The sequence below is a fragment of the Garra rufa genome, chromosome 20, assembly GCF_049309525.1.
Source record: "Garra rufa chromosome 20, GarRuf1.0, whole genome shotgun sequence".
Lineage (NCBI taxonomy): Eukaryota > Metazoa > Chordata > Actinopteri > Cypriniformes > Cyprinidae > Garra > Garra rufa.
Window position 1 is genome coordinate 5,822,680 of NC_133380.1, and position 24,301 is coordinate 5,846,980.

The 24,301-nt window shown below is 37.5% G+C and overlaps 1 protein-coding gene across 1 annotated transcript; it reads right to left on the reverse strand.

The window, feature by feature from the left end:
* Positions 1–14,891: 14,891 nt before the first annotated feature.
* LOC141294187 (ERBB receptor feedback inhibitor 1-like) lies at positions 14,892–20,668 on the reverse strand. The gene is made up of 4 exons (XM_073826276.1): positions 20,531–20,668; positions 17,035–17,233; positions 16,758–16,840; positions 14,892–16,062 (listed from the first exon to the last, which is right to left on the reverse strand). The coding sequence occupies exons 2-4, from the start codon at positions 17,181–17,183 to the stop codon at positions 14,918–14,920; spliced, it is 1,377 nt and encodes a 458-aa protein (XP_073682377.1). The 5' UTR covers positions 17,184–17,233; positions 20,531–20,668; the 3' UTR covers positions 14,892–14,917.
* Between the last annotated feature and the right edge of the window lie 3,633 nt (positions 20,669–24,301).

Below are 24,301 nucleotides of genomic sequence, written 5' to 3' on the forward strand. Positions count from 1 at the left end.
ATCCGGCTTGTTGTCAAAGAGGCGTTACGTAAGTCTCTTACTAAGCAAAATGATTCATGATATATATTTTTTTGCCAGACAATAAAACAGGTGGAAAAATCTAATAGACCTACACTTAAGGAGTGACCAAGCCTTATCTATGCACAGCCTAGCAACCTCAGAGCAACAAATGTGTTTATTTTCAGTCTTATGACCTAGGCTTCTGGACCTAGTTTAACTGTTAACCTGATGAGATTCTGAAGAATGTAACATGATAGTGTGAATGCCATTTTCCACTCCATCCCCATTAGGCGATATATATATATATATATATATATATATATATATATATATATATATATATATATATATATATATATATTAAAAAAGAAAAAAAAAACACATCTCCTGCCTATTTAGTTTAAAGGATTTAACATGACTGGCAAATTGTAAAGAGTGTTTTAAATCAAATTGTAATGCATAAACTGGAAAAGCCACTAAATTTGAATCTAATGTTTTAGTGAATGTACACATAATCTTACCTAAAATATCTGTTTTAGCAGTTCTTCTCGTCTTTATATATCTATAAAGCGGAACAAGTACAGCAGTTCCTCTTGTCTTCAAATATCTATAATGGGGAACAAATACAAATGCGAACAATTCAGAAGACAAACAAATAAAAAAAAGAATGCTTCTTTTTTATCTTGGATTTATTGCAATATGTCATGGAAAGGGTGTAACAGGTAAAGGTCATATCGGGCAATACAAAACCATATGCACTTCCAATCAGTGTGGTTTACTCAAGGCGTGAACTTTTTTTTAAACGCAAAATTGCACACCCCCGGAGACCACACCTGATGACATAAATTGTCTGCAGGCAATACACACATCACATCTTCATCAGGTTTATGTTGAAATGTAACGGAGGAGACACGCTGATGGCAGGTTCATTTAGCTGACTATTTATACCAGTGCTGGAGAGAGCAAACATTTGAAGATATAAATATATTTATTCTTAATATTTAATAATTTTTAACTACCATCCCACGGAAACAACCTCAAGATGCATTTCTGGCAAAAAACATCAGTCCTGCTGGTATTTTTCGCAGTCATGGGACATGAAGCAAACTCAGGTAAGTTTCAAAAGCCTTTTTACAATAAGGTTCATTAGTTAACATTAGTTAACTACTGTAGTTAACATGAACTAAGAATGATGAATACGTTTACGGCATTATTTTTCATAGTTAATATTAATTTCAACATTTACTATTGGATTAATAAAATAAAAAGTTGTGTTTGTTAACTTTAGTTAATGCACTGTGAACTAACATGAACTAAAAATGAACAACGCTATTTTTATTAACTAACATTAACAAAGATTAATAAATACTGTAATAAAGTATTGTTCATGGTTTGTTCATGTTAGTAAATATATTAATTAATGCTAACAAATGACACCTTATTGTAAAGTGTTACCTATACATTGGGATTTTGTTAAAAAGAATGTGAATAGCTGGTGAAAAGATAAAAAGACATTGTTAAATAACTGCAAAATATGCTGGAACTTTAAATTCTGTAGTTGACTGAACAACATACTGATATGTAAAAGAACACAATTAATCTTCTTGTGAATTTGTATTATATAGCATATCTGGTAAAATGTGGCACTGTACAATTTCAAGTTGTCCTACGTCTCTGATTTATAAATTACTTGACACATCAGCAATTTGTAATTTAATCAGATTGGATGCTGTCAAACTAGTACACAAACACTGATGTTATATTCATAACACCCATGCTACAAATACTCTAACAGTGATATGTGACGAAGCTCTGTATTTTAAATGTAGTATACCTGTACTAATAATAATATTAATGTTAATACAAAAAACATAATTTCTTTAAATTATGAAAGAGAAGTGACAGAAAACAGATACATTTAAAATAATGTAGTTACAACAACATAGAAGACCAATTCCCAATTAATTAGTCTTAATCAACAATAATGTCAAAGGCTAAAAATCCATTATGAACAAGAATCTTAAAATATCTTAAGCCAAAGAAATAAAGAGCATGTCAGACTTCATTTCATACACTAACAAAATACTTTCAAGTAAAAAAAACAACTACCCTTTTCACTTTAGTCATCTCATTATCTTCACCATTCTCTCCAGCAGGACAGACATCAGAATTCACTTCAACTACAACTGAGACACAAACCACTCCGTTTATTTCTACCAAAGAAACTACAATAGCTCAGTCAACATTTATAACAGCTGTAAACCCTGTGACCACAACCACATTTGAATCATCTACAATTGAAAGTGGATCAACGACAGAAACTACAGTGCTGACAACTGGTCCCTCTCCATCTTCACCATCTACTACCACAGAAGAGCTAAGTACATCAGAACTTATTTCAACTACTCAGCTTAGTTCTACAACTGAATCAGAATCTACAACGACAGCTCAATCAACATTTACAACAACTATGTCCGCTATGACCACAGCCACATTAGATTCAACTACAATTGAAAGTGGATCAACGGCAGAAACTACAGTGCTGACAACCGGTGCCTCTCCATCTTCACCATCTTCTACAACAGAAGAACAAAGCACAAGTGAACCGATTTCATCAACAACAGAAGTACCTACTTCTACTGCAGACCAGACAACAAGTCAGCAGACAGAAACTACTCAATTTAGTTCTACAACAAAATTAGAATCTACAATGACAGCTCAATCAACATTTACAACATTCATGACCCCAACAAGCATGTCCACATTAGAATCAACTACAATTCAAAGTGCATCAACGGCAGAAACTACAGTGCTGACAACAGGTACCTCTCCATCTTCACCATCTACCACAACAGAAGGACAAAGTACATCAGAACTGATTTCAACTACTGAGTTTAGTTCCACAACAGAATCAGAATCTACAACGACAGCTCAATCAACATTTACAACAACTATGTCCGCCATGACCACAGCCACATTAGATTCAACTACAATTGAAAGTGGATCAACGGCAGAAACTACAGTGCTGACAACCGGTGCCTCTCCATCTTCACCCTCTACTACAACAGAAGAACAAAGCACAACTGAACTGATTTCATCAACAACAGAAGTACCTACTTCTACTGCAGACCAAACAACAAGTCAGCAGACAGAAACTACTCAATTTAGTTCTACAACAGAATCAGAATCTACAACAACAGCTCAGTCAACATTTACAACAGATATGACCCAAACAAGCATGTCCACATTTGAAACATCAACAACTGAAAGTGGATCAACAGCCGAAACTACAGTGCTGACAACAGGTACCTCTCCATCTTCACCATCTGCTACAACAGAAGAACAAAGTACAACCAAATTGATTTCAACAACAGAAATACCTACTTCTACTGCAGAGCAAACAACAAGCCAGCAGACGGAAACTACTCAGTTTAGTTCTACAACAGAATCAGAATCTACAACAACAGCTCAGTCTACATTTACAACATCCATGACCCCAACAAGCATGTCCACATTAGAATCAACTACAATTCAAAGTGCATCAACGGCAGAAACTACAGTGCTGACAACAGCTGCCTCTCCATCTTCACCATCTACTACAACAGAAGAACAAAGCACAACTGAACTGATTTCATCAACAACAGAAGTACCTACTTCTACTGCAGACCAAACAACAAGTCAGCAGACGGAAACTACTCAGTTTAGTTCTACAACAGAATCAGAATCTACAACAGCAGCTCAATCAACATTTACAACATCCATGACCCCAACAAGCATGTCCACATTAGAATCAACTACAATTGAAAGTGGATCAACGGCAGAAACTACAGTGCTGACAACAGGTACCTCTCCATCTTCACCATCTACCACAACAGAAGGACAAAGCACAACTGAACTGATTTCATCAACAACAGAAGTACCTACTTCTACTGCAGAGCAAACAAGCCAACAGACACAAACTACTCTGTTTAGTTCTACAACAGAATCAGAATCTACAACAACAGCTCAGTCAACATTTACAACAGATATGACCCAAACAAGCATGTCCATATTTGAAACATCAACAACTGAAAGTGGATCAACAGCCGAAACTACAGTGCTGACAACAGGTACCTCTCCATCTTCACCATCTACCACAACAGAAGAACAAAGCACAACTGAACTGATTTCATCAACAACAGAAGTACCTACTTCTACTGCAGACCAAACAACAAGTCAGCAGACAGAAACTACTCAATTTAGTTCTACAACAGAATCAGAATCTACAACAACAGCTCAGTCAACATTTACAACAGATATGACCCAAACAAGCATGTCCACATTTGAAACATCAACAACTGAAAGTGGATCAACAGCCGAAACTACAGTGCTGACAACAGGTACCTCTCCATCTTCACCATCTGCTACAACAGAAGAACAAAGCACAACTGAACTGATTTCATCAACAACAGAAGTACCTACTTCTACTGCAGACCAAACAACAAGTCAGCAGACAGAAACTACTCCGTTTAGTTCTACAACAGAATTAGAATCTACAACGTCAGCTCAATCAACATTTACAACAGTTATGACCCCAACAAGCATGTCCACATTAGAATCAACTACAATTCAAAGTGCATCAACGGCAGAAACTACAGTGCTGACAACAGGTACCTCTCCATCTTCACCATCTCTAACGACTGAAGGACAAAGCACAACTGAACTGATTTCATCAACAACAGAAGTACCTACTTCCACTGCAGAGCAAACAACAAGTCAGCAGACGGAAACTACTCAGTTTAGTTCTACAACAGAATCAGAATCTACAACAGCAGCTCAATCAACATTTACAACATCCATGACCCCAACAAGCATGTCCACATTAGAATCAACTACAATTGAAAGTGGATCAACGGCAGAAACTACAGTGCTGACAACAAGTACCTCTCCATCTTCACCATCTACTACCACAGGAGGACAAAGTACGTCGGGAATGATTTCATTAACAACAAAAGTACCTACTTCTACTGCAGAGCAAACAACAAGTCAGCAGACAGAAACTACTCAATTTAGTTCTACAACAGAATTAGAATCTACAACGTCAGCTCAATCAACATTTACAACAATTATGACCCCAATGAGCATGTCCACATTAGAATCAACTACAATTCAAAGTGCATCAACGGCAGAAACTACAGTGCTGACAACAGGTACCTCTCCATCTTCACCATCTCTAACGACTGAAGGACAAAGCACAACTGAACTGATTTCATCAACAACAGAAGTACCTACTTCCACTGCAGAGCAAACAACAAGTCAGCAGACAGAAACTACTCAATTTAGTTCTACAACAGAATCAGAATCTACAACAACAGCTCAGTCAACATTTACAACAGATATGACCCAAACAAGCATGTCCACATTTGAAACATCAACAACTGAAAGTGGATCAACAGCCGAAACTACAGTGCTGACAACAGGTACCTCTCCATCTTCACCATCTGCTACAACAGAAGAACAAAGTACAACCAAATTGATTTCAACAACAGAAATACCTACTTCTACTGCAGAGCAAACAACAAGTCAGCAGACGGAAACTACTCAGTTTAGTTCTACAACAGAATCAGAATCTACAACAGCAGCTCAATCAACATTTACAACATCTCCTACGGCCATGTCCACATTAGAATCAACTACAATTCAAAGTGCATCAACGGCAGAAACTACAGTGCTGACAACAGGTACCTCTCCATCTTCACCATCTACTACAACAGAAGGACAAAGTACAACCAAATTGATTTCAACAACAGAAATACCTACTTCCAGTGCAGGCCAAACAACAAGCCAGCAGACAGAAACTACTCAGTTTAGTTCTACAACAGAATCAGAATCTACAACAACAGCTCAATCAACATTTACAACAACTATGTCTGCTATGACCACATTTGACAAATCTACAAGTGAAGGAAGTTCAACAATGGAAACTACATCATCCTCGACAGGTACCTCTCCATCTTCACTGTCTAGTACCACAGAAATACAAAGTACGTCAGAACTAATTTCATCAACAACAGAAATGCCTACTTCTACTGCAGACCAAAAAACAAGCCAGCAGACGCAAACTACTCAGTTTAGTTCTACAACAGAATCAGAATCTACAACAACAGCTCAATCAACATTTACAACATCCATGACCCCAACAAGCATGTCCACATTAGAATCAACTACAATTGAAAGTGGATCAACTGCAGAAACTACAGTGCTGACAACCGGTACCTCTCCATCTTCACCATCTACTACAACAGAAGGACAAAGTACAACCAAATTGATTTCAACAACAGAAATACCTACTTCCAGTGCAGACCACACAACAAGTCAGCAGACAGAAACTACTCAGTTTAGCTCTACAAAAGAATCAGAACCTACAACGTCAGCTCAATCAACATTTACAACAGTTATGACCCCAATGAGCATGTCCACATTAGAATCAACTACAATGGAAAGTGGATCAACTGCAAAAACTACAGTGCTGACATCAAGTACCTCTGCATCTTCTCTGTCTCCTACGACAGAAAGACAAAGTACATCAGAACTGATTTCATCAACAACAGAAATACCTACTTCTACTGCAGAGCAAACAAGCCAACAGACACAAACTACTCTGTTTAGTTCTACAACAGAACCAGAATCTACAACGAAAGCTCAATCAACATTTACAACAGATATGACTCCAACAAGCATGTCCACATTTGAAACATCAACAACTGAAAGTGGATCAACAGCCGAAACTACAGTGCTGACAACAGGTACCTCTCCATCTTCACCATCTGCTACAACAGAAGAACAAAGTACAACCAAATTGATTTCAACAACAGAAATACCTACTTCTACTGCAGAGCAAACAACAAGTCAGCAGACGCAAACTACTCAGTTTAGCTCTACAACAGAATCAGAATCTACAACGACAGTTCAATCAACATTTACAACAACTATGTCCGCTATGACCACATTTGAAACATCACCAAGTGAAGGAAGTTCAACAATGGAAACTACATCATCCTCGACAGGTACCTCTCCATCTTCACCATCTACTACCAGAGAAGGACACAGTACATCAGAACTGATTTCAACTACTCAGTTTAGTTCTACAACAGAATCAGATTCTACAACGACAGCTCAATCAACATTTACAACAACTATGTCCGCCATGACCACAGCCACATTAGATTCAACTACAATTGAAAGTGGATCAACGGCAGAAACTACAGTGCTGACAACCGGTGCCTCTCCATCTTCACCCTCTACTACAACAGAAGGACAAAGCACAACTGAACTGATTTCATCAACAACAGAAGTACCTACTTCCAGTGCAGAGCAAACAACAATCCGGCAGACGGAAACTACTGAGTTTAGTTCTACAACAGAATCAGAATCTACAACGGCAGCTCAATCAACATTTACAACAACTATGTCTGCTATGACAACATTTGACAAATCTACAAGTGAAGGAAGTTCAACAATGGAAACTACATCATCCTCAACAGGTACCTCTCCATCTTCACTGTCTACTACCACAGAAAGACAAAGTACATCAGAACTGATTTCAACTACTCAGTTTAGTTCTACAACAGAATCAGAATCTACAGCGACAGCTCAATCAACATTTTCAACAGCTATGACCCCAACAAGCATGTCCACATTAGAATCAACTACAATTGAAAGTGGATCAACGGCAGAAACTACAGTGCTGACAACCGGTACCTCTCCATCTTCACCATCTACTACAACAGAAGGACAAAGCACAACTGAACTGATTTCATCAACAACAGAAGAACCTACTTCTACTGCAGACCAAACAACAAGTCAGCAGACAGAAACTACTCAATTTAGTTCTACAACAGAATCAGAATCTACAACGACAGCTCGATCAACAACATCTACAACTGAAGGACAAAGTACGTCAGAATTCCTTTCACCTACGACAGAACTACCTTCATCTAGTGTAGTACCAAGCCAGCAGACACAACCCAATCAGCTTCTTTCTACCACAGAATCCATGAGCACAAGCACATTACAATCATCGACACTTGAGAGTGGTTCAACTCTGGAAAATACATTATCCACAAAAAGCACCTCTCCATTTTCACCACCTATTACAACAGAAGGACAAAGTACATCAAAATTCACTTCATCAACAACAGAAATACCTACATCCAGTGCAGAGCAAACAACAAGCCAGTCGACACACACCACTCAGTTTACTGCTACAACAGAATCAGAATTTACAACAACAGCTCAATCAACATTTACAACAGCTGTGTCTCCTATGAGCACGGCCACAGTGGAATCATCTACACTTGAAAATGGTTCAACACTGGAAGCTACATTGTCCACTACAGGTACACCTGTATCTTCACTGCCATCATCATCTACAACTGAAGGACAAACAACATCAAAATTGACCTCATCTATAACAGAAATATCATCATCTACTGTAGAACAACCAACAAGCCAACAGACACAAACTACTCAATATACTTCTACCACAGAAACAGAATCTGTGAGCATGACCACATTTGAATCATCTACACATGGAAGTGGTTCAACACTGCAAGCTACATTATCCACTACAGGCACTTCTTCATCTTCACCTCCACCGTTGTCTACAACTGAAGGACAAAGTACATCAGAATTCACTTCATCTACAAATGTAATAACTTCATCTACTGTGGGAGAAACAACAAGCCAGCAGACACAAACCACTCAATATGCTTCTACCACAGAAACAGAATCTGTGAGCATGTCCACAGTACAGTCATCTACTTTTGAAAATGTTATAACACCATCTTCGCCAACTACTATAACAGAAGGACAAAGTACGTCAGGATTCACTTCATCTACAACAGAAATATTGTCATCTAATGTAGAAAGAACAACCCAGCAGACACAAACCATTCAGTTTAGTTCTACCACAGAAACAGAATCCATGAGCACGACAACATTTGAATCATCTACACTTGGAAGTGGTTCAACACTGCAAGCTACATTGTCCACTACAAGCACTTCTTCATCTTCACCTCCACCGTTGTCTACAACTGAAGGACAAAGTACATCAGAATTCACTTCATCTACAAATGTAATAACTTCATCTACTGTTGGAGAAACAACAAGCCAGCTGACACCAACCACTCAGTTTACTTCTACCACAAAAACAGAAGCTACATCAGCAGCTCAATCAACATTTACAACTGCTGTGTCCCCGATGAGCACGTCTACACTTGAAAGTGGTTCAACATTGGAAACTATAATATCCACAAGTATCGCTTCAGCTTCACCACCATCATCATCATCATCTTCTTCGACTATAGGACAAACCACATCAAAATTGACCTCATCTACTGTAGAACAATCAACAAGTCAGCAGACACAAACCACTCAATTTACTTCTACCACAGAAACAGAATCTACAATGACAGCTCAATCAACATTTACAACAGCTGCGTCACCCATGAGCACCACATTACAATCATCTACACTTGAAAGTGGTTTAACACCAGAAACTCCATCTTCACCATCTACAACAACAGATGGACAAACTAATCCTCAAACAATAACCTCAAGCAGTTTCTACGCTATTCTCTTCAGCATTTTGGGAGCTTTTGTTCTACTTTCCATCATTGTAACTGTGATGATTGTGGTGCTCTGCAGGTATGTATAACTGTTTCTGTGACTTATTCAAAAACCCCAAAAATCAAAACAAACTAATAACACCATGATTCTTTCACCAGAAAATCAAGGAAAAGGAGGCTATCTTCATCCTATTTTGATGAAGACTTCTTTGATTTTTCATCAAGAGGTACGACTTAGTAAATACACTTCAGCAGAAGTACAAGAAAAAACTCTCAAACATCAGAAATTGTATAAGAACATGATAACTGAAAATATCAACCATATTATTTCAGGATCCATAGACAGAGGTTACTGGCATCAAAACTTTTCAGTCACAGAAGATTCGCCGCCTCGGCCTTTCAACTCATACCTTAAAAATTCACCTGCAAGGTAGGATGAGCAATTGTGCATATCATTTAATAACTATCTTGGAAAATATTATAACATGTATTGGTGGTTGTTAGATTGACTCTTTTTTTAATCACAACTCTTCTTTTCTCTCTGCTACAGATAATGACCAGAGCAGCTGAAGTGGTGGATGTGTGATGAACAGAAATTATATTATTTATTAAAATATTTTTGAAATAATTCGGACCACTGCCACTGAGACAATCCATCACAAAACACGACCAATCAACGAACAATTCTCTCTGTTTTCGGACCATATTGCACACATACCTTATATTTTCATGATTTCTGTGATGCTTCACTAGAGGGCATGCTTTTATGGTTTATGGTTTGTTATGTAAAAACCACTTTTAAACTTCACACCTTCACTCTCTCAACGTCCATATTTGTTAATTAATATACATTAGAAGTTGTACTGCTGTCCAATGAGATGACGGTGTGGGCGGGGCTTCGCTCTTCCTGCCTCTTTTGGATAAAAGCGTCTGACAAATTAATAATGCAAATGTAAATATATATATTTTAACAAAAAACAATATTTATTAATAATAATCATCATAAATAATACAATTTGTATTCAAATTTATAATCCTTTTACAATGATACCAGAGTAGCCAGCTGTAGAACAGTAAGTTATGTTGATGTTTTTATGTTTGTTTTTTGTTCGCACTGCACTTTTACTCAGAATCTATAGTTTTTGTTACGATAGCAGGGTATTTCTTGTGTTTACACTGAAAGCACATTAATTTATTGTTAAATTAATATTTATATGGAAAATAACTGTGCTGAATATACAGTATGTTTGTAAATAAAGTTAAATAAAGCATATGTGAAACATTACAATGTATTGGCTGCATGTTCATCAGGATTTTAAGAAATGTCATTGCAATGTCGTTATAAACTCACTAGGAGTCACTACAGACTTAATTATACGCCATCTAGGCCTCACCTGTTTGGCAGAAGCTACTTATCATCAAATGTGACTTTTACTTGTAATAAATAGCAGGTTGATCTAAGATGGATTTCAAAATATAAATATATATCTAATATAGCACATAATAAACCACATTTATTGTGGTATTATGACTACTTTCATAAAGCTCAAGTTTTTTTCAGAGCTGACAAACAGCATTGAACAGATTGATTAATCTGTATTCTCTTAAACCTCACTAAATTGTCTAAATAACCATAGTTTGTTATGTTAACACTCCCTATTACTTATACTTGTCATTTAGCTGAAGCTGTATGCAGATGTGCCACACCTGTATGATCGCATTAGATGCTTTTCTGCTCCGAAGGTGTGTGTACATATAAATATGCATAAATACATAGATGATTATATAAATAATCTATTTTAATGATTTATTTATAATATTTTTAAAATAAATATATATATAAAACCACAATATTCCAATCATAATGCAAAGTTATATGGATATATATATAAAACAACTCAAATCAGTCAATTTTCCTCAGCACTGACTAGGAAGTAAAATTATGTTAGGTTAAAATAATGATTGAATTTAAATATGTTTAAATGTGGTTTAAATATGATTATGCAAATCAATCATAAACTTACTTTATATAAACCATAATCTCATTTGGCTCTTTAGATTTGTAGATTGCAGGAAGGAACTCTTTCACAATTTGATTTTCCACATTTCAAATGCACTTGTTTAAGTAAATATGTTTTAAAAAATGTCTAAGGGGCAGGTTAGGGTGTGGGTTTGGGTTAGTCTGTAGTAATTATAAATAGCTTTATATAAAAACAACAGAAGTCCATGGTATGTCCTCATTTAAGTAGCCAAGTAATGCGTGTTTGTGTTTGAGTAAGTGAATGAATGTTTTTGTAGGATTGACAGATAATAGATCCAAGTCAGAGCCATCTAAATGCGGTTTCTTTTTTTTTTTGACCTTAATGTATGTGGTTCAACCATCTCTAGTTCCTCCCTTTTGTCTGCTTTTGATCAGGCTGTGATTAATCAGGAAGTTTATCTTTCTTTAAGAGTTGAATTACTGGTTTGCAAAGAGTCATTTCCACTCCGCAGGTGAGGTGAATCAACTTAAAATATCTTTGAAATGACTTTCCTGTGTCATTATTTTTAGGGCATTTTCAATAAATGACACCAGATCAAATTAGAGTTCTAAGAAGAAATTATTATTTCAAATTTAATTTAAAACTTAGACAGGATTTCCTGACAGCATATCCTAAGAGATCGCTTGAAATAAACCTGAAATAAACTATAAATATTAGATGACAAACCTGAATGAAAACTGAAACAAATACATGTAAAATGACTAAGGTACTAAAATAAGTACAACTTTGAGCTATTTGAACTATACATTGGATTAAACTACCTTTTTACATAAAATTACTAAAAATATAAAAATAAAACAGAAACAGATCAATTGCAGCTGACTTTCCTGTAATGTGAGCCAAATTTGTCAAGCAGAATTGGTTGATCACATTAACATGAAAAAGTACAGGAAAAAGAAGTCATTTCAATTAGCTAGAATGACAGACTACATGACATTAGTTGGTCCTGCTTATGGTTAATTTAAGTTTCTATACACTATTTAGTACTCACTGGTTTCATTTCAGCTGCTTATTATTTCATCTAAGGCAACTGGGCAAAAAAAGATGAGATTATGGCTTAGTTTGGCTTCTATATATTGTTTAGTGTTGAAATGATCCATTTTGGACATGGACATGTAGTTTGCTCATTTCAGCTGCTTATCATTTCATCCAAGGCTTTTACGCAAAAAAAAAGACCAGAGAAACAGCATTTTCCCCGATCAGCAAGGCAGAAAATACCGGTCTATGTGAGTAATTCTCAAGTTTGCTAGATGGTGCCGTGTAAAACCGCCCCGAGACACGCATCCCTTCAAACCAACCCATCATCTCGGTAAAGGCAACCACAGTACTGATCCAAGATCGGTTTTAAAGTGCAATAGTACAGTTCACCTTCCTCCCGTCTGGAGCCAGGCCAATAGTAATGAGGCAGAGCACAGGGGCGTGGATGTGATAAAACAGGCAAAACAGCTATATCTCCGCGTTTCACAGAGATACGACATACTTCAGAGATCGAAATACAACAGAATATCAGATAAAGACAAACTTGATTCATAAATAAGTATTTATTTTTATGACTTTACAGGATACAATACACTAAAAACTATTCAGTTTGGGTAAGAGACAATGTTAAATACTTTTACACATCACAACATACTGTTTTCTCAGTGCACTTTGCTTTATATATATTTTTTATATATACACACACATACACACAACACAGCAGAGATGTCTATTTCTTCTTGAACTTGCCTTCATTTTTTTAAGGTAAGACTGATAAAGGAAAATAACAAGGTATAATGTAAACATAAAACTGGTAAAATAAAGGGTAAAAAAACAAACAAAAAAAACAAAGACATGGCATCAAATGAACTCAAATCCCTATGTGAGGTGGAAAGTTGTACTTGACCTCAGAGCTTCCAAACAGCATGTTTTTATAGTCTTACTTTCCTCCCTTTTAAATTGCATGGCACTTGCTACATTTAGTTATCACGATGGTTCTGGAAACAATATAGAATAATAAAACATCTCATTCACCAGCTGCCAGCAGCCAAAGTCTCTAGTGCCCACACCCACTGTAATCACGTCTAACAGGAATGCACGTACAGTAACAGGAAGATCAGTATGCGTGAGCTCGGCCAAACTCGCCACACATGGACTTTAACTCCGCGTAGCTCTTAAAAATCGGTCGGAGATGCGTTTTCATTGAGGAAGTGTTAATGACTGACTGTTTCGAATGGGCAAAACATAGTGAAATATAGATCAGGGGCAACCGTTTCCTCGTACGGACCTGCGTGCGTCAAAGGAGATTGTATTTGTTGAGTCTTTGTAATCCGTAGTTGGGTATTTAAGAAGAAGCAGAACTATAATGGGAGGTAGTACTCGAGAAAATCCTATCGCAGACAATGGCTCACAGCTTCACGTGGAGACAGCACTTTAAAAGAGGAGAGAAACTCATTCACAGGTTTTACAAGTATTGCTTTTTGTGCAACAAAAGAACACACTATACCTCAGCGAAAAGCCAGGGATCGGAAATGCTCCGTTCATTCAGAGGGCAACGTTTCAGCTGCCGTTTTAAGCAGCTTAGAAAAGCTTAAAAGCAGTGCCAAAACTAGGCAAATGTAACACATTCAGCTCTCGTATCACTCGCACTCACACAACTTAGAACAGAAAAGCAATACTTAGCCTGTTCCTATGTAACACACAATCAAGACTACAAGTTGTACAGACAGGCCACATGAACAAAAGCATACAAAAGAGAGTCCTGACAAAAGCTGAGAGCGTTAGTCTGCAAAGCAGTGTGCGTTTGTCAGATTTCGTGCTTGCACATAGAAAGATGGAATACCCTTCACTTAAAATTCCGGCCGCGGAAAAGTCCGGGCCGTTTATACTTCATATATGGTAGACGACACAAACGTAAAGAAGCATTTACTGACCCTATGTCCCTATGATCAGACGAACGTGCTCAACTACATGTTCCGAGACATAAAAATAACCTTCGATGCAATATAAAATGAGACTACGAAAATTTACAACACTGAAGTATGGAGGTACCAGACCAGCTAATACCAAGCAACTGCACCATGTTATCATTTCAACACTTACATTTCACATAGCAATGAAATAAAAAACAAAAACATCGAAATCCGTTCCGAGCTCGCTCTAAGAGAACTGTCGAGAGCAAAATGCGAGAAATCCCAGTAACTGCAATTCATACGTAACTCGCTCGGAGCGCTAGAGCAAAGCTCCGACGGAGCAGCGGAAAAGTCAGACAAAAGTGCACCGGTTATCTCATACCAAGTCTATTTGGTGCGTCGTTTTCCTTTTGCTTTGATAGTCCCAGTCCGAACTCGAATCCGAAGCGTCCGTGCTTCGACTCGCTGTGCTGTCCGTGAAATACTTCTCATGTTTGTCCAGGTACGACGGACGTTGTGGCAAAAGGAAGTAGTGCGTGGTGCTTGCTTTCCTGCCGTTTTCCATGACGGGCAGAATGCACGGGGAGCCTTCACTATTCTGTCGCTGCAGGCCGCGGCTCGCGACGTATTTAGGGTCCGGGGCAAAGCTCTGCGTTGGGGGCATGATCCCGTTGAGGTACACTGGAAGGCTCTTTGGGCTCGGGGTGCGGGAACTACCGCCGGATAAAGGTTCTCTGGGAGGTACTTTCGGAGGTCGGTCATCGTCGCTGTTGCCTCCCGATGAGACTTCGGCTGACCAGCGGCGGTAGTCTCCTGTTTTGATTGGTCGTGGGGGAATTGGAACTCTGGGAGGAACTTCCGGTTTGTCCAAGCCTTGCGTGTTCCGGTGGTGACTGGATAGCCGAAAGGAGGTGGGTTTGTTAAAGCAGCCGGCTGGGCCGGAATGGGAGCGCCGCAGCTTCCTCTGTGTCCGTTCCTGCTGCCGGAGACAGTTTTGCTGCTGCTGCTGCTGCTGCTGTTGTTGTTGTTGTTGTTGCTGGTCACGGAGCTCCTGTTCCCTCTGCTGGGTTTCCCGCTCCTGCCTCGACTTCTGCGGCTGCGGCCTCTCCTGGGATGTTGGACCTTCAAAGTAAGCGTAGTTAATCTGTCCACAGCCCCTGAAACTCCTCCGACTGGGCATTCCATAGCGAAACGCAGAGGGTTTGGAGCAAGGTTCGGAAACTAGGCAGCGACTGTCATCTCCGTTGAAGAACTCTACTTCACTGTCCATAACATGATCCGGAGAAAGCTCCGCTGAGCCAGGAATTGGAGGAAGGGGTTTGGTGACTCGGCTGGGCGTCTGGGGAGGACTGATGCGGTCGGATACCGTTAGACGTTGAAAGCAGGGAACCACTTGGTCGTCTTCGGCAGGGCTTGACGTGAAGGGGTCCGTGTGCAAGGTGAGCTGGGAAGGTCTGGGCTTTTTGGGGGGCAAGGGCTGGCCTCCTGGGCTGTTTGGAGATTGATGATGAGTCCGGTGTTCTGTGTGAACAAGATGGTATGGCAGATAATGAGAATACAGTGGTTTTCAAGTGGTACTTTTATGCACATTATGAAACCTAATTGTCATTGCCAATTTCTCCAACAGAATGAAACACTATTTGCATTATATTTTTTTACATTTTGCAGACACATTTAACCAAAGCGACTAGCATTCAAGATTTGTACATTCCCTGTTGCTAGCACCTTGTTCTATTTGAGCAACATACTGTACACTTTGATGCACTTTTACACTTTTGATTGATCCAAAAACAACATTGTTTTCGTAGGTTTCTCTATTATCTAGTACATGAATTTAGAGAATTGTTAAACACCATTATTTACTCCCTCAAGTCATTGCAAACCCATATGCATTTTTTTCTGTGCACGCAAAGGATCATTTTTCAGTTTTTTTGAGACAGACCACTTCCGTCAATCTCCAACAAACACACCATTAAAGTATCACTATATTTCACCAAATTAGCCATCTGAAGACATACAACAGCTCCTCTGAATATAATGCATGCTGTATAGTCAGTTTCTGAACAGTTTTTAGTGCTTTTGTCCATCTGAATTGTCATAAAATGTAAAGAAAGATGCTTCAAAATTCTTTCCAAACAGGTTTGGAATGAAATGAGGGTGAGTAAATTTGAGAAAACGTTTTACAATGATGAGATTTATGTTGTAATGTTACTTACTCTCTGCTTCTGCGAATGATGGCAGCACCTGTTGCCGGGACTGAAGGTTATAATCCATAGAAGAATCAATGGTGAAGTATAAGCTGTAGATGAAGAACAGGAAAGGAAATCAGATTGATAAACAAATCCAAGGTTCATTAACATCACATGAACTACGTTGCCCACAGACTATTTCCTGTTTTTCTGTTCAGTCATGCAGAGCATGTCGAGGGTCTTGTAAAACTAATCCACATTCAACACGTGAAAAACGCATTTGTGCTTTCGGTGCTGCACTCACTTGTGTAGATCATGGTATTTCCAAGAGGGCTTAGCTCCGGCCATGCTATGCCAATGGCTGCCCCGCAGGAATAGGCTTTGTGCGGGTAAACAGATCTCCTGGGCAGTCAAGCCTGCAGTGGACATGCTCCAGCTGCAGTCGGTTCGCATTCAGGCCAGGAAATGCTCCTCCCGCCAAGCTGGCAGCTGCTGGCCTGTACCTGAAACACAGCCATGAGAGGACAAGAGCATGAATCTCTGTAATGTCTCAAGTGATTTTTAAACACAGCAATAAGATTACATGAAGAACAAATACTCAAGTCTCCTGCTTCTCAAATTCTCTCTTATTAATTTCACACATCTCGCATCTTGTCTGAACTTTCAGAAAAGATCTTACACTGAGCCCATGATACAAACCCATAGGAAAAAAACGCAAATGAGATATTTCTATTATTTCACAGAAATGAGCTTGAATGTAGAGCAAATTGAGACTCTGAAGAAAAATGCCATAGGAATCTTACACGATTCTAGATCTAGACTTCAAATCTAAAATCAAAAGACAATCAATATGAACTCAAATTTCTCACAAAACTGATATATAACTCTATACTGTGCATCAAGTACTGTACACTGAAAAAAAAAAAAAAAATCGACAAACAAACAAATTTCGCTCAAAAATTGCTAGTAAATTTTAAATTAGAAACACTTTTTTTTTTTTAAACCTTTCCAATATTCCAATAATCTTTGCCTAACAACTTTAGAAAACCATATACAGTGTTTTGCATGTCTGTTTTCATTTCTTCAATGAATTTTAGGAGAAGATAAAGTTAATACTTGAGAGAAATACAACCATGAGCTCCATTAACTTATGAACGAGCAACCTTTGAGCAGTGAAATTTGATCATTACCTCTATTATGACCATATGAGTGTGCAAACCTAACTGAGATCATTGCAATGCTTTTGGTGTTGCTTTGGAAGAACTGAGACATTGTCTAGTTGTTTATGGAGCAGTGTGCCCTAGGCTATCAGCACACCATCTAGTGCACCTCCTTCTCGTGTCCCCTCGCTTTGCAATGCAGTCAGCCATGTGCACGGGACTCCAGTCACGCTCTTTCAGAAAAGAACGTTGAGCAACATTCTGCTGAGCTTCACAGCCTGTGGCATGACAAGCGCTCGGTTTGACAGCGCTAAAGACACTTATGCCCCAAAAGCCCTGAGGATAGAGCCAAACCGTATGCTCTCTTAGATGTCACACACACAAAACAATATAAACTTATATAAACTCAATCCTGTCTTTTAGGATGCTCTAATAGCATGCAATCGATTCAGTGAAATACTGCAAGCAACTGGTCTGCAAGCATAAACTCAGAGGAAGCATCTAATATCAAATGATGTTTACAAATTAAATCTCAAATTTCCAGCCTTGGGAACACAACTTATGCGTAAAAGGAAATTGCATCTAGCGTTACTATTTGGTGTAACACTAGAGAAGGTCTAAAACAGCTGCTTCTAGAGTAGAATCTAGTAAAATGCTTTGCTCTCTTTGAGAAACCAGCTTTACACCCCTGAGAACGTGAAGAGTGATGGACCTGGAGGCAAGGTTCATCCTGGTTTTAGCTTACAAACACATATCACGCTCATGAGCTATCAGTTTGCCAACATTATGACGAACTTCCAGAGATACAAACAACTCATGCACCCTATTAAACTGCAATTAGCATTTTATAGAACATTTTATTGCAGGGCTGTTTTGCAAGCAACAGAAACGATGCATAAGCAAGGTTCAATGCATTTCTGCAGAACTTAGTGTTACATGCAACAGGTGCATTGACAGGATATTGCAATTTAATCAATATCCCAAAGTAAAATCAAGCAATGTATACGCATTTCATAAACGCGTGTGTGATCAAACCAGGTCAGTTGGTTCAACAAGGACGTGCATTTCTATCCGGTTCATAAATGCACGCAGTTATGCATCCTGAAAGCTTTGGACCTTGGATACAGTCACTATGAGCACACAATGCAACCTGATCTGTGATAAAGAACCCCACGGGACGAGCGCTTCCTCTCACAACAGGTGCAAGACGGACAGACTTCCTACTGTCCGCCACAGACATTTCTCAATGCCTTCGGGAAGACAATGCCAATGTGTTGCAAAGACATTAAGTAAACAAAGCATGGCAAATGTGCTCGCTCTAGCATAAAACACTTACATATGAGCATTTACTTATTTACTAATTCTATGCTTTTTTAACATTTAAATCAGATTGCAGAACCAAAATGGCACATTTGGCTGCATTGTGCAAGATAAACATAAGTGAATCTTGCACAACCTGCCAGGAACGTCTCAGAAATCCCAAAACAGCTTTTTATTAATTAAAACTGAGATTACGTTCATGATCATCGTGCATTACAGTAAATATACAGTAAAAAGAATATGTTTTTGCACTGACAAGTCACCATTTTATAGCGCTTTATAGATTCAAAGCAGCAGGATAGTAATAGAATCCATTAAATATGAGGCAAATTCAAGTTCTTTATAAACTCTAATAAGACAATGGTGTCATTATTTTATTATGTCACCATTTCAGTAATAAGAATTGGATTACAATTGTGCTTAATTGTTAAAATTATGCTAAGATGAAATTGTTTGGCACACAAGCATGCAATAGATCTATTGGAAATACTTGAAATACTGCATATGAACACAGGGCTCTTCAAAAGTGTTTCTAGTGCACATAATGTGCGCATATTCACAATACAAACAGTTTGTGCAACAATTTTAAGCCAATCATTAGGTCAGCTCATACTGACAAAAATATTTCAAAAAGAGGTCTAGAAGTAAAGTGTAAGTCATTGTACATGGCCTCAAATGACGAAATATCTTCGTCTTGACAAACCACTGATATGACATTGTGAGAAGGTATGAAGGAGAGACAGTCGCGCGCGTTCACACCCCGCTCTTGTCACCTCCGCCGCGGTTTCCAAGCAACCATACCCGATCTACCTGTCCGCTTCCGCAAACTGGCGGGATGAGTCACTTACACTCTATCACACCTGACGAAACACACCTCGTACATTTCTTGAAGCAAAAAAGTCTGATGTTCCACGAAATGAAGCAACATATGTCAACGTCACATATTATGACAATATCACGTGTATCTTGTCAGCTGACCATCATAATCACCATTATCATTATTATAATTGTTCATAATATTTTATGATTATAAGAAAAATGAGCAAAATAGAAAGAAATTAAATTGTTTTAGAACTATGCCTACGCTTCCCTAATTGAACACACACGCACGCATACACAAACACACACACATACACACTCCTTATCGGATGTCCTGTCACAGAATCTGATAATATCGTTACACACGTCACTGTCGTCATCAGCGCGCGCACACACACACACACACACACACACACACACACACACACACACACACATAGAGAGAGAGAGATACAGACAGACCAAAAACACAGACAATGCGTCAAAAGCAATAAAACTCACCTTAATCTCCTGACAGATTCTAGGTGTCCAGTGTTAAACGTTCATAATGCCGTAATGATCCCGTTCGGCCCGTTTAAAAGCTTCAGTTTAGCTCTATGGATGCGAGAGGACGTTCATGACAGCGTTCGAGAGGTTCGTTAACAAACGGGTCTTCTGTATGCGCGGTGCTTTAAATGCTTCACTGCAGTCCGAGGACACGCAAGCCCCGCCCCTTCCAGACGAGATTTAAAGACACAGTGCGCACACACTGCTCTCTCTGGACTATTATCCTCTATGTGTTGTGTATTTGCTTACTCCACATGTTTTATATGTACACTACCAGTCAAAAGTTTTTGAACAGTAAGATTTTGGTTTTTAATATTTTTGTCCATTTCAGTTTTGTTTTTTGTAATACGTGTGCCTGTGTTAATGCCAACTGCAAAACATTTTGGCTCAGGTGTTTATTTTTATTGAAATTTTAATTTTCACACTCAGGACAAAAATGTCCACATTGAAACCCATTAAAACTGCAATTTTTTAACCCAGGGCCATTTGACTATAAAATGATGCAGTATTTGCTAATAGGCATTCATTCTATCAGCAAGGCTTTAAATTTTACATTTTTACCATTTTTTACTAGATTGTGCCATTTTTCAAATTTGGCATATACACTACATAAAAATATAAATGCCTCAAAATTAATGTTTTTTTGTTCTTCACTGACACAGCCAGGAATCTAATAAAAACAGAAAAAAATTCTGCTCAGCATTTATTATATGGAAATTACTACTATTTTTCATTTTTTCATAAAAAAAAAAAAAACACCTGTGGCATTATGCACACAAACCAGCATTTAAAGGGTTACAATTCTGAAAATTAATGAATGTTTGGTTAAAAAATGGACATCAGTGAATGTGGAAAAAAACATTTGAGTTTTGTTTTTTGTTATAAGTGTGCCTGAGTTAATGCCAACTGCACACATTTTGGCTCAGGTGTTTATTTTTATTGAAATTTTAATATTTCACCATTGTTTCCTTCAAAAAATCAATTTTACCCTCACACTCAGGATCTTAAGGACAAACATGTCCACATTGAAACCCATTAAAACTGCAATTTTTTAACCCAGGGCCATTTGACTATAAAATGATGCGATATTTGCTAATAGGCATTCATTCTATCAGCAAGGCTTTATGTTTTACATTTTTACCATTTTTTACTAGATTGTGCCATTTTTTCAAATTTGGCATATACACTACATAAAAATATAAATGCAAGGCAAGGCAAAGAAAGCATTTTAGCTCAGCATTTATTATATGGAAATTACTACTATTATAAATAAAAAAAAAAACACCTGTGGCATTATGCAAACAAACCAGCATTTAAAGGGTTACAATTCTGAAAATTAATGAATGTTTGGTATGTATGGATTAGATGCTGGTTAAAAATTGACATCAGTGAAAGTGGAAAAAAATATATAAATAAATCATATTTTTATGACATTTTGGCCTTTGCCTTTTTTGTCCATTTTGCACCTATGTGTAACTTTTTTTTTGAACGCACAAGAGTTAATGTTCGGCTCACCAAGCCTGCATTTATTTGATCCGAAGTATAGCAAAAATTGTGAAATATTTTTGCTATTTAAAATAGCTGTTGTCTATTTGAATATATTTTAAATTGTAATGTATTCCTGTGATTTCAAAGCTGAATTTTTGGCATCATTACTCCAGTCACATGATTCTTCAGAAATCATTCTAATATTTTAAGTTTCTGTTAAACATTTATTATTATTATTGTTGTTGAAAACAGTTGAGTAGAATTTTTTCAGGTTTCTTTGATTAATAGAAAGTTCAGAAGAACAGCATTTATCTGAAATAGATTTTTTTTAAACATTATAAATGTTTTTATTATCACTTTTGATCAATTTAAAGAGAATATATGAAATAATAATATATGAAAATGTGCCAAACTATGTTTCATCATATATTTTTGCAATTTCAGTTCACATCCTCTACTATAATTTTTTCATTTAGCCTCATCAAACTTTATATTCTGAAGGTTTGTACAGAGGGTTGTGTTCATGTATCATTTGCCTGATTTTATACAACATTATACAACAATTTATTCCTAAAAACATGGTGAATGTTTATTTCTAATAATTGTATTAATTTATTTTTATTATAATTTATTTCAGAGCTAAAAAGGTTTTTAAACTTATGCATTTTAAATATTAAATATAAAACCATCATGTATTTAAAAATGTGGCTTTGAGACAGACATCCCAGCAAACAAAACCAGAACAGGCTGCTGACACGCATGAGAGTCCACAGTCCGTAGAGTCAAGAATTATTTGAACAGACAGACACGACCATACAAGGCTAAAGAAGCTCAGTGAGAAGTGCAAAGAGAGACATTTAATGCACAGAATGAAGAAAATAAGGGCCCACGGCCTGGTGAATCCACACAGACGCTGAGATAGACATTAAGGTGGCTCCATTGCTGATAAGAAAGCACGCACAGCAAACACTGTGATGTTTTACAGCTACATTATATTTACCGGGCTGTTGAGATGGAGCCCATATTGTCTGCAAGCCAGATAAATATGGGTGATATCTCTTTATTATGATCTGTGCAGGGATAGATAACAGCTGTTGTATATTATATATAATATACTTCTGATTCAGTCTTATCCAGATGCCCATGTGGATGTGAGATAATGAGATCTCATCCCAATGTTTCTGCACGTTTACAATGGATTTCAGTCTGGTCACGTATTTGTTGCAGACAGTGAAAACAAAGATAAATGCAAATGCAACTAGGCATATAATGATGCTAAATTATTATGTAATATTGTTGATGTCAAAAGCTGTGTGTCCAATCAAACTTGTATTTTGGTGCAAATGTATCTGCAACTTGTACAACATGGACAAGTTGATGTGCCCCCATTCTCAAAAATTTTTGAGAAAATGCAACCCCTTCAGCCGTGATTTATTCATGATACAGCACGGCCTCAAGTACCTTATTGCTTTTATAAAACGGTTACCACACAATAAAAATATTAAAATATAAAAAAATATATTAATTTATATATATTAAGTTGTACGTTTTCATCAAGTAAAATCATTAACTGCCTTCCGCTGTAAAAAGTAGTCCCTAACTGCTGCAGCTGTGTTTACGTTGCTAAGGGTGGTTGCTAAGGGGGTTCAATGATACACAAAACCGTTGAGTGAAGCGGTCATAGCAGTGCCGTATCATGAATACGACACAGCTGCTGACCAATCAGAATTGAGGAATGGAACTAACCGTTTTATAGATAAGTGTTACGAGAACATTCTATTTTATAATTTTGTAGACATTATGGGAATGTTACTTTTGAATGTTCCCTGAACATTCTGAAAAGTGTAACATTTAAAGAAAAACATTCCATAAATGATGAATAAATAACAATGTTGCACTAATATTTTTTAGAACATTATTGAAGACCAGATAACTTTGAATGAATAATCTATTATTCATTAGGGTTCGTAACTTTGAGAAAAGCTTGCCAAAACCTTGAAATCAGACAGGCCTCAAAAACCATGAAGAAAAATACTTGAAATGAAAGTAAATGCAACCCAGAGTACATAAAGCTAAATTACACTCAAAAATAAAGGTGCTTCACGATGCCATAGAAGAACCTTTTTGGTCCAAATGGTTCCATAAAGAACCTTTAACATCTAAAAAAAACCTTTCCATTTCACAAAATGTTATTTGTGGTGAAAGAAGGTTCTTCAGATTTTAAAAAGGTAAGAAAGA

What these genes read in the sequence shown, in the direction of transcription:
- LOC141294187 (XM_073826276.1), bottom strand. Translation starts at nt 17,183, where the DNA reads ATGCGAACCGACTGCAGCTGGAGCATGTCCACTGCAGGCTTGACTGCC. An exon ending in AAATACCATGATCTACACAA is followed by an intron (nt 16,841 to 17,034) that starts GTGAGTGCAGCA and finishes CTTCATCTACAG; the next exon opens with CTTATACTTCACCATTGATT. An exon ending in ATCATTCGCAGAAGCAGAGA is followed by an intron (nt 16,063 to 16,757) that starts GTAAGTAACATT and finishes TTGTTCACACAG; the next exon opens with AACACCGGACTCATCATCAA.